Source organism: Myotis myotis, unplaced genomic scaffold (genome assembly GCF_014108235.1).
Source record: "Myotis myotis isolate mMyoMyo1 unplaced genomic scaffold, mMyoMyo1.p scaffold_m19_p_6, whole genome shotgun sequence".
In the NCBI taxonomy this organism is placed as follows: Eukaryota; Metazoa; Chordata; class Mammalia; order Chiroptera; family Vespertilionidae; genus Myotis; species Myotis myotis.
In genome coordinates this window covers 58204613-58221745 of record NW_023416368.1, presented here as the reverse complement: position 1 = coordinate 58221745, position 17133 = coordinate 58204613, and the positions used below count along the sequence as shown (strand labels likewise).

General features: G+C 41.5%; 1 protein-coding gene and 1 pseudogene across 10 annotated transcripts in view; one reads left to right on the top strand and one right to left on the bottom strand.

The window, feature by feature from the left end:
- The window catches only part of TRIM2 (tripartite motif containing 2), a 124859-nt gene that overhangs the window by 35064 nt on the left and 72662 nt on the right, over window positions 1-17133 (bottom strand). For 6 of the 10 annotated variants that reach the window (XR_004968056.1, XM_036311808.1, XM_036311807.1 and 3 more), the window contains 2 exons: window positions 6586-6767; window positions 3156-3393 (listed from right to left, as the gene is read on the bottom strand). Coding sequence is in view for 9 of the 10 variants with exons in the window: in XM_036311808.1 (XP_036167701.1) it covers window positions 3156-3393; window positions 6586-6719 (372 nt within the window). In the remaining variant the exon portion in view is untranslated. Of the gene's footprint in view, window positions 1-2982; window positions 3394-6585; window positions 6771-17133 lie in introns of those variants that run through there. The other 4 variants (XM_036311806.1, XM_036311804.1, XM_036311803.1 and 1 more) reach the window with 3 other exon arrangements.
- LOC118659424 lies at window positions 9397-9495 on the top strand (annotated as a pseudogene).

The following is a 17133-nucleotide window of genomic DNA, read 5'->3' as shown; positions in this document are numbered from 1 at the left end:
TGAGGGAGTTTCTGCTTAGCAGCCTGTGGCAACCAAGGTCTCTACTTTGAGGCGTGCTCAGGAAATACATCTTTAGGAATTCTTTCCTATTTGTCCTTCAGACACTAACAACATATTTCTCTTTCCAAAGTTTCTCTAAGATTGATAGTGCCATTTTGTAAAAAGTTCAGAGTAATTTTAAAGTCTACCTCTGGCCCAGCCGGTGTGGCTCAGTGGTTGAGCACTGACCTATGAACCAGGTCACAGTTCGATTCCCAGTCAGGGCACATGGCATGAGTTGCTGGCTTGATCCTCAGTGTGGGGTGTGCAGGAGGCAGCCAATCAATGATTCTGTTTCATCATTGATGTTTCTATCTCTCTCCCCCTCTCCCTTCCTCTCTGAAATCAATAAAACTAAAAGAGTCAACCTCTGTTTCTGTTGGTTGCACCACTGCTGACACAGGTACCCAAGCTAGACACCTGGGAGTCATGCTGACCTCACCAATCCACCCAGCTGATCAACTCTTGCACAGCCTACTTCTCCAATCTTTTTTTAAAATATATTTTTCATTTTTTTATATAAAAAGAGGTAATCCACCATGTACCTCTTACTTTGGTTCCCAAAAAGCTCAGGGTGCTCTTTCCTCCAGGGCTAGCTTTTACGTCAAATGGACTTGTGACTGAAACTGTTCAAATCTGTTTCTTCATCTATACAACGAAGGTAGCTAACACCTACTTTGCAAAGTGGTGTGTAAGAGACCAAGCACAGTGTCTGGCACAATCGTTCAACAAATAGGTACTGATTAACTTCTGAGAGACTAAATATGCAAATGGACAATGGTCAGACCATGTATAAAAACAGACCTCTGACCCACAACCTGCCCAGGACACTGACTCCATATCTATAATAAACGGCCCGGGAAGTCAGCCTGCTGTAAGTCAGATTTGCAGGAAGTCCGACTGCTAGCTCTAGTAACAATCCAAAAAGCTAAACAAAAACTTTGGTAACAATTGGCCCCAAATGGCTAGGACTTGATTACTGATAACTTCCCTAATTTTTTTTTTTAAATGTATTTTATTGATTTTTTACAGAGAGGAAAGGAGAGAGATAGAGAGTTAGAAACATCGATGAGAGAGAAACACCGATCAGCTGCCTCCTGCACATCTCCCACTGGGGATGTGCCTGCAACCCAGGTACATGCCCTTGACCGGAATCGAACCTGGGACCTTTCAGTCCGCAGGGCGACGCTCTATCCACTGAGCCAAAACGGTTTTGGCAACTTCCCTAATTTTTGTCTCTACTCCCAACTTAGGACCAATCAGAGAAAGCCAAATATGAACCCCTAACCAATCACATAGGTGCCCCCTTCTAGTTGGCCCACCTCTAGTTTTCCCATGCCAATAGCCACACATCAGGGTACACCTGAAGCCTTGCTTTTTTCCCACGACTGAGTGTTCCCACTCCTCTGCCTGACTTTGAATCCCTGCCAAAACACAAGTGATGGTGGCTGACTCCTTGTTTGAGCGAATTCGGAATGCATAGCCTTTGCTTGTTTTCATCGGGTTGGTCTCCGATGATTTCCATACTTCTATGTATAAGATACTGTTCTCAGTGCTAGAGGTATGATGGTGAGCCTGGTCCCTGCCCTCCTGCAGCTCACTTCCTAAAAGTGAGCTCAGCAAATGCACAGATGAGGGCATGCAGAGCGTGGTGAATGCCATGAAGGAAATCAAGAAGTGATGTGAAGGCTGGCAACTGGGTGTCAGAGGTGGAGCCGTAGTGGAGTTGGAGAAGACTGCTCTGTGTAGGAGAAATGTGAGCTGACGCATGAAGGATGAGAATGAGCTAGCCACATCAAGAGAGAACAAAAACCATTTCAGGCATAAGAAAGAGAAAGCAGCCAGGCCCTGAGGTGGGAAACCACTTGGCAAGTTCTAGGCCAGTGAGGCTGTAGCAATGATGAGCAGAGAGAGTGGAACAAGATAAGGCAATAAACACTAGTTATGGCTAATAATAAGTGCTTTGCTCAAGCAATCTCTTGTTGCTTTAGTGGTTTTATTATACCTGAGCCTTATATTATAAGCAGTTTCAAGCACGTTTGATATGGTCATCATATAAAGAAAAAAGGGACTAAAGTTATTAATTAGGAAGAATTTTAATAGCTAACATTTGTCAAGAGCTTACTCTATGTTTTATATGACTTACACATTTAAGTCTCCCAATTATACTATTATTATTTCCTTTTGTAGATGAGGAACTGAGACACAGAGGTTAGCTTGCCAAAACTAACCCAGAGAATAAGGTGAAGTGCGGGATTTGAACCAGGCAGCCTGGCTCCAAAGCCAGTGCTCCAAAGCCATTAGCCACCACGCAATGCCACTCTTCGGGTCACATAGCCATTGTGAATCAATTACTGATGATACATGCAGGTCCCCCTGAGTTTATAACAGTATCGTGCTTCCTAATAGTAGGAAATATGCTTGGAATTTATAATCTTTTATCAAGGACTCACGTATCTTCAAATTCTATTTATTAATTACTAAGGAGCAGGGTCTAATGGGGCATGAGAAAAATTTCCCTCGCAAGAAAAATAAAGAAATGTAATTCACATTTTCCTAAATATCCTCAATTTGCAGAACTTATCTATTATTAAGTGTTTATTATTTTTTGTTGATTTCAGAGAGGAAGGGAGAGGGAGAGAGATAGAAATATTAACGATGAGAGAGAACCACTGATTGGCTGGCTCCTGCACGACCCCCACCGGGGATCCGCCTCAACCTGGGCATGTGCCCTTGACTGGAATCAAACCCAGGACCCTTCAGTCCTCAGGCCAACGCTCTATCCACTGAGCCAAACCAGGTAGGGGTATTATTAAGTCTTTTCCATAATTTATTACACAGATGTTTATGTGGGTCAACGTATGCCCAGCTTGCAAATCGTCAGAGGCCAGCTCTCCTGGGGAAACCACCAATCTGTGCTCAGAAGACACATGCAGTTTGATTTTATTATTTAAATAAATTGGGTCAGAGAAAGGAAGCGAGCAAAATAGTCTGAGGGCTGGGGAAAATCTTTTTTAATGACTCCTTTTCCAGGTGGAGTTCTGGCTTCACGTCGAGCCTCTGAGTGCCCAACGCCAACCCCCATCCAGCAGGCACGCTGCCGGGCAGCGACTTACATTCCCATCGTGGTTTGGGCAAGAGAGGGGCTTTCCGGCAGCCACTGCGGTGACCGTCTCCAGGATGGAGGACTCCTCAACGTTGCTGCCTGGCGTTCGCTGCAGCACGTCCATCAGGTTTGTGATGAAGAAGTTGTTCTGGAGTGCGGCCACCCCCTTCTCGGGCAAGATGGAGGTCTGGCGGCACACTGGGCAGGAGAGGGTTAAGCTGTGGGCGGGAATATAGTTCTGCAGGCACCTGTGGTAGAAGCAGAAGCAGAAGCCAGGGGCTGTCAGCACAGTGGGGCTCAGGGAATGGAACCGCCACTTCTCACAGGTACCACACATGTTCTCAGCAACTATACAGGACACGCTGCAGGAACTGCCTTTGTCACTTCCTTGACTCAGAGAAGAATATTTCAGAAACTCAGAGCTAACCCTGAGAAGCTCATATTGGCCCTGCCCACGAGAAGAATAATGCCATTGACATTGGCAGTGTTTTCCAGGGCCTTGGTCTGTGGAGCGGCAGCACTGCCCTCACCAGGGAGCTTGGGAGAAAAGCAGAACCTTAGGTCTCACTCCAGGCCTAATGCGTCAGACCCCAGGCAATTTGTATACACATTAAGGTTGAGCTTTGTCTAGAAAAGCTAGTCGGAGGTTCATGGACTTTTACATTTGGGAGAAACATGTCACATTTTTTTTTGTTGGTGTTGAAACTCTTTTAATGTCCAAAACCATAAGCAGATCTCTGCTGTTGAAAACACACCCGGCCCTGGCCAGTGTGACTCAGTTGGTTGAGGGTCCTCCCATGCACCAAAAGGTCACAGTTTCAATTCCTGGTTAGGGCACATGTCCAGGTTGCAGACTTGATCCCTAGGAGGCAGCTGATCCATGTTTCTCTCTCAATATCTATGTTTCCCTCTTCCTCTCCCTCTTCTTCCCCTCTCTCCAAAAATCAATAAAAAAACAACAACAAAACAGCCAAGTGGAAGTGTTCTTTTGAAGCAGGAATGGGATACCCAGGCTCACACTAGCTTGATCTCTTCTTGCCTCTCCTCAACAGGCATCAACTTAATTCATTTAATGAGAGAAACGTATTTGCTAATCATGACCAACATATATGCTAACCACTGAATTCAAAGTACTTCCAACAACCCTACGAGGTAGGTACTATTGTGATCACCTTCAGACATATGACAAAATGCAGGCAGAGAGAGGCTGAGTTACTTGCCCGAGGGACTTAGGCGGTCAGGGGCAGAGCAGGAGTTCGAACCAAGGCAATTTGGTACCAGGATCTAAACTCTAAATAATTACACTGCACAATGTTTTCCAGTTTCTCGGCCAAACAGACTTGGAAAAGCAATGCTTTCACCCATATCCTTATGTTACAGATGAGGAAACGGACATCAAGGAGGTTACGTGGCCTTCCTTACGTCACAGAGGTAGCCGGGGCTGAATCCATACCAGAACTGAAACAGCTTTTGTCAAGGTCACTAATGATATCTAAATCCTATAAACACGCTTCAATCCTTTCTTACTAGATTTCTCAGAAGCATTCATCAAGCTTGACCACTATGCTCCCCGCTCCCACTCCTTTTCTTTGAAACTTCATCTTCCCTTGGCTTATGACACCACACTCAGCTGGCTCTCCTGTCTGCTCTATTTTCCTACTAAGCCAGTACAGTTTGGAGTTAACCCAGACTCCACTGGAAGCACTCTTCTCTCCCGGGGATACCATACCCACGTGCCTGCCTAAAGCATAGCACTCCCACATTTCTATTTCTTCCCACAGGTATCTCCTCTGAGCCCCAGGTCTGTACACCATCCAACTTCTTTACATTTACTCTTAGAGGCCTCACAGGTTTCTAAAACTCAACATGTCCCAAACCAAACCCATGATGGCCCCCCCAAGCTGTGCCTTCTTCCTATAACCACCTCTATCTCATATAGATGGGCCGGGCTAGACCTCACTGAGAGGGCAGGGGGCAGGCTCAGGGCAGAATGGGGCTTCTCACCTGTCGGAACAAGGAAATGGGAACCGAACAACAGACCAGAGGGACTGAACACCGGGGACTGGGGCAGCTCTGCCGGGCTCAGCCGGAGTGGCTCTCAGCTGTATAGCAAGAGCCCCGGCATGGCAACTGCACCAAAGCAAATAATGATCTTACCACGTGAGCCCAGGGACACAGGGGCAATTAGCTGGTATTCATGTTTTAGCTACACCTATAGAGTGGAGAGGGAAAAAAATCACTCTCCATTTAGCCATTTTGGAAGATGAATTATAAAGTACTTAAGCCAAAGTATAAAATGAATAAAATAAAAGGTATTTGGTGCCCCATATGCCACCACTAAAACAGACAAACAAAAACCCTATATCCACACATTACACACAAAACCCCCAAACAGCCCACAGCAAAGAAAGCAAAGCAAACAAGCAAAACCCATAACGTCCGATAACAAATCCACCTCTCTCTCCATCCATCACCACCACGGATGTGATTATTCTGCTGCAGTTGGGACCCTCCAAAGTAAATCAACTCCAAGCACGCTCAACCAGTTAACAAATCTGTTCAATTGGATGTAGATGTAATTAGCATTGATTTGAAGCCATTGGAAATACCAATTTTCTATTCTATAACAGAAAGCAAAGCATTCTAGTTATGTATATTAAATAATAATAGCAACTGTATTTAACAAGCTGCTATAAAATATAATTACCATATTCATATTTGTTTTTAGGAAAAAATATACAGCCTTGCTAGGGAAATACTTAAATTAGGCCACTAATCTTTATGCTTAATTGCTTATGTGGGAAGTTGGACATGGGGTGAATGAATATTCTGATAAATGATTAACTCAGTGGAAAGAAACACTCAAGAAAGATAAATAAGAAAGTATATTTTACATATAGCAAATTCTATATTCTGATAATGTATAATTACTACATACACAGCTTTTCCCTTCATCTGAAATAGCATAATGTTCAAATGTGCCATTGGTATGTGTCTTCTCAATTATTTTTGGAGGGAGGCTCTCTCCTTTTAACTAGCCCCTCATATATGCAGATATTTTTACCTGATTGTTATATGGGACGACATGATAGATTTTTAATTGTCTCTCACCGAAGACCCTTTGTGAGGGAACTGTGGTTGGCCAAAATTGTTTCACAAAGAACAAAGGGAAAACTTAAATTAAAAAAACACACACCCTCCAATAGTTAAAGCTCCATCTCCTGTGGAAATGAATGAACAGCTACCACTAGATCATTATTATTTTTTTGCCCCACTTGTAATAAAGTAAATTATTGGCAAACTCATGATTATGTTTCCAGATTTATATCAGAAGCACAAAAGATGTATTGTCTCCCCTAGGTAACTGGAGAATTCTGGAAAGAACCCTCGGTAGGAAGTCGGTCTGTGAAACTCCCTTCTCCGCGCACAAAGGGGCTTACCTCTCACAGAACGTGTGCAGACAGGGGAGGACCTTGGGGTTCTTGTACCGCTCCAGGCATATACTGCAAATCAGAAACTGCTTGTCAATCTGGCGCACCACAGGACTTGGGATGTTGGTGGCTTCACTGGCCATCCTAGACCACTGACATGGGGGGCCAGCTGTCTTTGACCCTGCACACTGCTGCTGTCAGACAGAAAAACCAAAAGGGAAAAATAGTTAATAATCTGTCAGTGCAAGTCAATCATTGGCTCATTCACTATGGGCATTGTGTTCTGAATACAGGGAGGATTCCATGTTAGTGACCTCAAAATGACCATAACCATCCCTCATGCTATACGGTGAGTATAGGTAGCTGCCTGTTTGGCCTATCAATAAAATAACCACAGGTTCACCAAGCAAACAAAACAAATTAAAAGAAGGTGAATTGTACAAAGAGGTATGCTTACTGGCTTTCAGCACAGTGGCAGATGAGGGGTTAAATACTTAGATAGCTGTGCCTGTTCATACCTTTAGCCATGACTATATTTGAATATATATTGTCTGTCTTATTATAATAGTCATAAAGTCTATATTAAATAGAAGAGTCTTATTAAGGTAAAATATGTTTTCTCCAATTATTTTACTTGAAGGGGATCAAAATATGCCACTTTGATGTACAGATTATTTTGAGCTAAAGGCAATTGAGAAGCAGCAGGCATGGGAGGAGCTCTCTGCTCTCTCCCATCTGCCTAAAAGCAGGTCATAAATTTCCCATTTGTAAAGGTGGCCCACTTTCCCATACCAGGAAGAGGAAAAAACTCAATCACAAACCTTGCAAAACAACCCTTATCTATCATACATTTTCCCACAATTTTTTTGCCTTTAGGCATCCAAACAGCCTTTTCCTTTATTTAGTCACTTCTCCACACATTTTTGTTCTTTGTTAAAATAATATATAAGCTCCCAAGTCTAACCACCTTTTTGGATTTTTGTTTCTTTTCTGTGAAGCCCCCACGCATATAAAATTAAAAGTACTAAATCAATAAAATATAACACATTTTATTTGGGGTAAATACAATATCCATAAATTTGCACATGTTTTTCTCCTGAAAATCTGCCTTTTGTCAGATTCATTCACAAGCCCCAGACACAGAACATAAGAGTGTAGAGAAAGTTTTTTCTCCCTACAGTTAATATTCAGGATAGGAATAATTACAATTTTATAAAATATGTTTTTGTTTATTTCAGAGAGAGAAAGAGCGAGGGAGAAAGAGAAAGAAATATCAATGATGAGAGAGAATCATTGACTGGCTGCCTCTTGCACACTCCTCACTGGGAATTGAGCCCACAACCTGGGCATGTGTCCTGACCAGGAATCGAACCACTGAACCATGCTGCTGGGCTAGAATTTTTAATTAAAAACTTTGTATGTGATTCAGAGTGTTTTCTTCAGAACTAAAGGTGTATAGATTACATACTAAAATGTATTTGCCGTGGATCGGGAACAAAGGCAAGAGCTAGTCCCTATTATCTTTTTAAAATGTCTGTTGCTGCTCATGTGTAAGAATTTGAGGGACCTGGTGAAGGGAATGCATTCAGAGGAGGTTTCAATTAGTGAGGGGTCGTGCCAAAAATGGAGAATTAGAAGAGGGCAACAGAGAAGCAAGCAGAGGGCCTCTGAGAGAATAAGAGAAGAAAAAGTTATGACATATAACACAGCTCCATTTACCGCCTTCAAGAATTTCTGGCTTCTATCCCAAACCAAGGCTGAGCTAAAATTCACTTCCAAATTTTCTAAATATATGGTTAAGATGTCCACAGCCCTTCAATTCCCAATAGAAATTATCTTTGCCAAAAAAAAGTAGTTAATCTTCATGGCCCTAGGCAGGCAGGGTATTCTTCTCATTCTATAAGATTTTAAAAAGTGGGCTCAGCTAAGAAATGTGCCAGGATGCAAACTCAGGTGTGTGCGCGCCTCTAAAACCCTGCCTTTTCCCTCCTTAAATCACCACACCTCCCTTGACTGGTGTTTTAAGAAGGCTGCACTATGGAAGCTTGGTTTAGATATCACATGTTAATCTGGTCTGGGACCTGTATTTGAAGCTGGGAAATATACTTTACTTATAGAACCAACCAGTCTATATTTTCTGAAGGACATACCCTTTTCCAAATATAAATGATAGTTCTTCTTCCTCCCCACCAAATCACCAACTTTTTTAAAAGTATGTCAACTTTTATTAAAATTCTATTTACACATATTTGAGTAGTTACATACACGACCCACCCACCTTCCAACTCAATACCTTCTAGATAAGTTCAGTAAAGAGCATGATAAACAGATAGAACCTTATGAAAGCACCTGCTATACAAGTGTGTCATGTTCAAACAACTTACTGTATTAGTTAAACCATGTAGGTGTGACATACCTAATTAGCCAACATTACCTGCTAGACTTCATTGAATGTTTCCCTAAAAATCTAGAGTAGAGAATGATATTTATTGAATGAAATAGAGCTCATCTCTCAGGAGCTCAAAATGTTGGCACATAGTCTGCTTTTCTTTAACCACATCCCTCTGACATCAGAATAGGGAGGATTGGATTTGTCTGTCTTTAAGATAAAGGAAACCAAAGCGAAGGGTGTAAGTGACTTGCCGAAGGTCATCCAGTAAAATCAGTGAATCAGAAAGCTCAGATTTCAAGTTTTCTGCCTTATCTGGTAAGTCATGATACTTAATCTTAAACAAGTTTAACACTTGATTGTGTATGAGAGAGAGAGAGAGAGAGACAGACAGACAGACAGACAGACAGACAGACAGACATAAAAATTATGTGCTCACTTTAGCAGCACTAAACTTGAAATGATATAGAAGATTAGTATGGCCCTGGAGCAAGGATGACACGCAAATTCTTGATGTGTCTCATATTTTAAAATATATAGAACTTTTCTGTTAAAATCAGTTAAAATTCATTTTATTTTGCATAGCTTTTAAAAATGTTCCTAGTACCAATTGAAATAATCAGTCATGTTGAGTATTAAATAAAGCAGAGAGAAAACATCATAATTGAATTTTACTTTTTTATTTTAATCCTTAAAACTTTGGATTTGGAGCAAAGAAAAAAATATATATTATTTGTTTTAATGATATATGTTGACTAAATGAAATTTCCTGAGCCAAAATTTTTGTTCTCTAAAGCTGAAATAAAAACATTTTATTCTAATTTTATGATCATTACTATAGTGGGTGAGAATCTTTGTTAGCATTGGTAATTTATACGGCAAATTGAGTTTACTCATTAACAGTAATTTAAAATCACAATAATATTACAAATCTGTCACAAGTGACCTGTTGAAGGCATCTGGGTTTTTAGGACTCCCAGAAACAGCACAAAAGGTTTCCAACCCCCAAAACAGAGACTTTATCAGGAACCATCATTCCTTCAATATAAATGGATACCCACAAAAGGAAGACAAATTTAACTGCTCCTACAGGGATAATGTGCTTAGGAAAATGTACCAATAAATACCCTGGGAAGCCTTCCATCAGTCTGAGTATGCCTCCAGGAATATATGACAGCCTTTAATCAAAGTGTTTGGGCATAACCACAGTTTCTGATCTCCTTGATTAGAAAGGCAATAAATTCTTATCTAGATTCTCAGTGGATCTTATTTCCCCATCTCAGTTTCTGAAGTGTCAAAGATCTTGACTCATATGGCCAGCAGAAACAAGTGAGTGATAAGAATGAGATGACGCTATAGGAGTATTCTTCTGGAGATCAGCAAAACTCATTTCTGGAGCGACACATATGAAAACACGCCTGGGGTGGACTTTGTCTCTGAAGAATATCAGATGCTTTGGATGCAGAAACTATCACCAGACACACTGATAAAAGGAAATGGTAGAGAGCTGCAGGCAGGAAGAGCCATTGTAAAACTACTTAAATAGCCAACATGGATATGATATTGGCATTAAGCAACTATGAGAACTTTTATGTGGGGAGACTAACGAAGGTTTCTGGCCCATGGCAGACCAAGAGCAATACTGCTTAGGGAGAGGTTCACTCCCCCTCTCCAGCTTTGCTCAATATCACCTTCTCAATCTGAGCATTGTTTAAAATTGAAACTTGTCCCCAACCCCCTAGCATTTGCTACGCCCATCCTTGCTCTGTTTTTCCCATAGTATTGGAAACTTTCTAATATAACTATGGAATGGGTTTATTTTGCATGTTGTCTCCTCCCACACTCCATTAAGATGGTGTAGCATTCTTAAGCGATTTTGTTTTCTGATTGCTCACTGCAGTAGTCCCAGCTCTAGGACTGTGCCTGGAAGTCATGCATTATGTTTTGAATTAACTGAACAAATGACGTATAACATGGACATGGACTCAGTCCCAATAGCAGGAAAGAGGGGCACTTGCGGAATGAAGAGCAAGGTCATTACCAGCCATGTGAATGTCTTCACTTGATATCACACAGTACCTGCCTTTCCATGTGGTAATCGAATGCTTAGCAACACAAGCCACCATCCAGAAGGTATACATTTAGTGACATATTTTAACACACTCACAAATGCAGGAAAAGAAATTGAGAACTGTGGAAGACACATATGCATGGAAAGTAAAAGTCTCAGAGGGTTGATACACACATTCCTTATTAGTGGGAGCTTGCCAACTAAACACCGCTTGTTTCAGGTAAAAACAATGCAACAATCACATCACAAAGTCCTTGGGCAGAGAAAAATCCCACCCCAGCATTTCTTTCCTCTCATCATCGCTGGTATTTTTCCTGGCTCACTTTCGCAAATCTACAACTTGGTGGGAATTACAACCAAATGGAAAAGGGGAACTTGATAGGAGATGATGACATGAAAGAAAAATGCCTGTGCCCACAATTCTATGGCTGTGACCATATTTCCCACCCCAAATTATACCACGTCGATTAGAACACTACCCAAACTTCTATTGCTGACACCACTGTGAGAAAGAGCAGGAAGGGAGGGTGGAAGAGAAAAGCCAAACTGAAAAGCACTCTTCTTGAAAAGGGGAGTGAGTTGGTGAAAACTTGTCTGGATGGTCCCAGAAACATGGTTGGGAAGCAGGTCAGGATTCGTTTGGAAAATAAAATCTTAACATGTGACTTGTGGCTAAGAGGCAGCAAGCATATCTGATTGCACGTCATCCTACAGGCACTGGCTTCCACGTCTGTTGCTTAATTTTATGGCATTCTTGGGTTGCTCCTCCTCTTTGTTGCCACTTAGCTGAATTTATCAATGCGGCTACATGTTGTATTGTTCTGGGGCCATAGACAGTGGTGCAGGCATGCTAAAATTAGCTCCCAAGAAGTTAAAAATCTTCCGCTACATTTGTAGAAAGGAAATCTCGAACCAGTAGGATTATCTGTGATTCACAATACACTACCTTTCACCTGCCAGGACAGGTGGTCGCTCGGGCTCAAGGCACAGGTTGAAACACGATTAAAGAAGGTATTTTTCATTTTTTAAATTTGTGAGCATATTTTCATTGGCATTGTTGCTGATAATGCAACTAGAAGAAAAAAAAAAGAGGACAATCTTCAGGAAATTAAAACAGGGTGACCTGATTCCAGTTAAATCAAGCTGTGATCCCAAATAGGCCTTTTTGTAAATTAGAAGGCCAGATGCAATATCCTTCCTGACAGTATGTGTGTGTGTGAGTGTGTGTATGAGTGTGTGTGCGCGCGCTCATGTGTGTGTTGAGTGTGTGTGTTGGAGGACATTCAGGGACCATCTACTTTAAGTTCTGTCTCCAGACAAGGCCGTGACCAAGCTTCCCCAAGGTTCTTATTCCCAGGGTCAGATGCATGTCAGCTTCCCTAGACGGCTGGATTTTGCTAATATGGAAGTTGATTTACAAGCTGAGTACCCAACTTGTTTTTATAATATTTATGCCTATTTTCTCTACCTCTTTCCTTAGTATAGATAACTGTTTGCCATTGCTTTCTTCATAAAGTCCTCACCTCTGCAGTCAGTTCTTAAGATTTGCTTTAGGGGTTCCAACTTCCAGAAGGCTGGGTCTGGGTGATGGAGTGTTAAATGGTCAGGCTAATGGACATTCGTCTCACGGTGTCCTGGGGCCACCAAGAGGAGTGGGGTCTCCTCTCCCCACACCCACCACCTTGCTTTCCAAGTCTCCTCCCTTGCTTTCCTTGGGGACCACAAAAATGGCAGAGCATTGCCAGGGCTCTAAGCTCTGGGAGTTAAGCGAGGTTAGCAAGTAGGGGAAGGAGAAATGTATTCCACATCAGAACTTGAAAGACAAGCCTACTGACAGCAAACTCCTTTTGCCCCTGGTTAATAGGAAGTATACTGTTTAATTCTGTTGATTAGAATAAATATCCACTTAAGTTAATACATTTTCTAGAAGAAAAATAAAAAAGCACTTAATGGAGGCTACTGAGACTATAAAGGCAGAGGTGGTAAAGAAGTGGGCAGAAAGACTGGCATGCAAAAAGCAGTAATGAATATTTCTTTCAGTGATGCTATCGGAATAATTACCCTGGGCTCACTTATTCCTCAGTAGCTGGTCTAATCTACATCTCCAAATGCTAGGAGGATTTGTTAAATTTAGACAAGCTAAACAATAATATTTAGAGAACAAATTCCACTCTGACACTGAAACCTTTACATAACTAATAAAGGGGTACAGATGGCATTCTAGTTTTTTTTTTTTTAAGGTGTGTGCAAATTATAATTTTGCCACAATTAGAGGCAATTCAGTCACACTTTTTAAAAAATGCTATGAGAATAAATAATTCAGCAGCATTTTTTTTTAAAGTTTGAAAGTATTTTTCTTCTATACATTTCGATAATATATACCAATGTTTGGTTAAAGTCTTCATCTGAAAGATAATGAAAAGGAACAAGGGAGTTTTAAAAATTAAGCTTAACTAAATTTTTGAAATTTGTTACATATTTAGGATTTTTTTTCTACTTAAGAAAGACAGATAAAAGAAAGCTGTGAGTTTAGAGAAATGAATGTCGAAGAATATCCAAATGAAGGACATTTTCATTTCTTATTAAGATAAAGAATGAGTATTTTTACTTTATCTCACACACAGCAGAATTTACTTAAGCTTTTGTTATCATATAAGGAAAGTCATCTCAGGATTTTAATATTAACTAGGGTGAAACGTGTATAGACTTTATTCTCCGTTTTAAAAATGTGTGGGTTACACATGCTGCATTTATATTTCTTGAACCAGCACATTCGGTCAGAGAACCTTTGTACGTTCGGCTGAGTTTTAACCTTTCCAATGCAAATCACTTGTGTCTTTCTAGGAGAAAATTGCAAAGGCATTTTTAGAGGTTTAGGAAAGGCCACTACTCACATCTCTACAACAGAAAGCTGCTTTCTCATCCACAGCACACAAGAAACTTTGCATTGTGTGCTGCTGGGGAGGGGCGTGCATTATTTAACATTACAGTGGGTTAGGGCCCATGCTGTTAAGGCATCTGCTGGCAGATAATCAAAGGCACCGGGAAGTAGGTTCACACGAGGCAGAACAGAATCCTAATACTTAAGAAATCAATTTAAGAATCTGGGCAAACAAATGGCTCTCCTTACATAGTCTAATTTTTTTAAATTAACACACACACACACACACACACACACACACACACACACACACCGCTAACAATCTAATCATGAGGACTAAAACTTCCATACTATGAGCCAAAGAAGAACCAATAACAATTCTTTAAATGCCTCATTCTAAATCTAGATCTGTTCCGTAAAGTATAACAGTAAAACCCATCGTTTCTTAGATAGAAATATCATCTTATCTTTTGGTTCAGAAATCCACCTAATTTGTAGTTTAAAATAAATAGCTTTCCTACTTGCTCTCCTATCCCCCCCCCCCCAAATAAGGAATAATGACAGGGTGGGGCATACTCATAGAAAAATTCTTGGATACAAAGATAATGCCCACTGTTTCAGGAAGCAAACCTAGATTTTCTTTTTTTTCTTTTTCTGTAATGCTACCATTGAACTCCACCCAGATTTGAGTCTACCGCAAAGGCAAGGGGGAAAATGTCAGAAAAGAAAACCCAAATCATCTCCTGCATATTGTCTGGTGATCAATGGCATTTGGAACCCAGAGGGTCAAGTCATGCATTATGAATGAATGGGTTTCCAATGGTAACTGGGAACCGTGGCTCGCACCCCAGGGTTCTCGAATAGAGGACTGGGTGGGGGAAGGGTCGAATGCACATTCTACTCCACCCTGGGGTACCGAGGAAGGAATCCTGCAAATTGAATACTGCATCCCCATCTTTGTACTCAACAGATGCAGGAGGAAAAAAATCTTCTGTTGAAAATAAGCCGAGATATACGTTAAAATAAAGACTAGTAAAAATAAAGAGCTGGTTATATCACATTAGGAACCTGATATAATCTTGCATGCTTTTCTTCCTATTCTTGTGAATCCGGTGCCTTTGTTTAAGCAAAGAGCGGATTCTCCCTCTATCTCATAGTTACAAAGCATGCAGCATTACCAAGAGAGAAAAGGTGGGGCGGGGGCAGGACAGAGAGAGCAGGAGAAATCAGTTATCCACCTGGCAGAATACTAAGCAATCCGAACGTTTAGGACCTACTCATTTCTGCAAACTAATCAACGAGGCAAAGCATTAAACCCTCCCAGGATGCAGGCAGCTCCGCGGGAACCCAAAAGCACAATGCACATGTCTGCTAACACCTCAAGTTTGGAAGCACCATGCAAAGAGACCGGTTAAAATTCCCTACCATGCAGTGCAGCCATCCTCAGAAGCCCAGCATATCTTCTGCTCTATGGAGGGATGTGCCAGCTCATGAACAGAACAGAGGAAGAGAAAAATGGAGGAAAGGAGGGGAGGCTCAGCTAAGTCCGCAGGAATGTTGCTGGGTCCTTAACAAGTGGAAGACCCCTTTCGGCATCCAAACCAATCAATCTTTATCTTACAGGACATCTTTTTCCCACTCAGCGTCTGTTGAAAAGACTGCAGCAAACCAAGCAAGGGATTGTGGGATAGGGATGCAGCAGCGAGCTGCAATGAGATTCGTGGGTGGCTCGCTCGCCCCTCTGAGTCAGCAGTCAGCTGTTTCCAGGCTCCGGCTGGGCCGCTCAGGTCCGTCACCACAATGTGAGTGCGTGATCCACCCAGGGACGGGCAACCCGTGCGCACGGCTCCCGGAGTACCAGCCCGGCCAGCCTCCGCGAGGGATACAAATGGGCCAGAGGGCGTGCTGATCAGCAAAAGGGGGACGCCGCGAGCATGGCTTCTACAAAGAACAGTAGACATACGGAAGGTTCAAATTTAGAGGGTGTGCTTGGGGAGGGGTCAGCATTAGATAATAAACCTCCTTTGGGGGGAAAAATGATCTCTTGGACTTTTCCAGTAGCTTGGAACACAAATGTAAATGTTTAAGATGCAGAACAGCTCAGTTCAACAAGCCTCTCCTACCTTTTTCCAACTCTCGGTATTTGCCCAGGAAATAAAATACAGTTCCCCAAAGTCAAACAATGCAAATGACATTTCTCTGCTTTCTGGGGTTCTAGTCGTTGAGAGAAACATCAGACAGTACATTTAAATACATGCTTCAGGGGATGAACAGAGCTCACTGCTTTTCTGATGGTGCAAAAGTTTTTAGTTAAAGGTTGAAAAACTTAACAGCCTTTATATTTACACATAACTTGATTTCCTACCAAGTCATTAAACTTATTTTGAACGTGTTTACTAACTTAAAAATGATCAGCATGTAATCCTATAAAAACGATTAGATCCTCACATTGCAAATAATACTTGAATTAAAAAACTGCACGTGTCAGGATGGAATTCACAATTATTCCATTTCCTACAGCAATGAAGGCAGTTCTGGAATCATATTGCATTCTATTCCTTGTAGTTACTAGTTTAAAAGTGGACACTGATCATTTTCATTTAAAGAATAAGACTGAATTTGCATATTTGACAATATAAATATTCATCATATTCTTTCCTTGCAGTCAGGCACTGTGCTGAGCCCTGTGATGGGACAGTCAGCCCCGCAGAGCAGTGATTACCTTTGGTGGTGGGAAAGGGAGGGGGTCATAGAGAGTCCAGTGAAATTGGCAGACCCGGGAAAATGCACAGACATGCAGATACTAGCATGCAATTCCAGGTGGTGCACAGATCTCAGGAGATGTAATTCACATATTATACAATTCCCCCCTTTAAAGTGTGCTATTCAATGGCTTTTAGTATATTCACAGATGTGGGCAACCATCACTACAACCAATTTTAGAACATTTTCATGACTTCCAAAAGAAATCCTGTACCCTTTAACTACCACCCCCTACATTGCCATGTGGGAATCTTAGGTGTCTGGCTTTTTTTTTTCCCATTTAGCATAATGTTTTCAAGGTTCATCCATGTTGTCTCATGTATCAGTATTTCATTCCTTTTTATGGTTGGAAAACATCCCATTTATGGATATAGCACATTTTATTATCTATCTGCCAGTTGATGGACATTGGGTTGTTTCCCCTTTTTGGCTATTATGAATAATGTTGATATA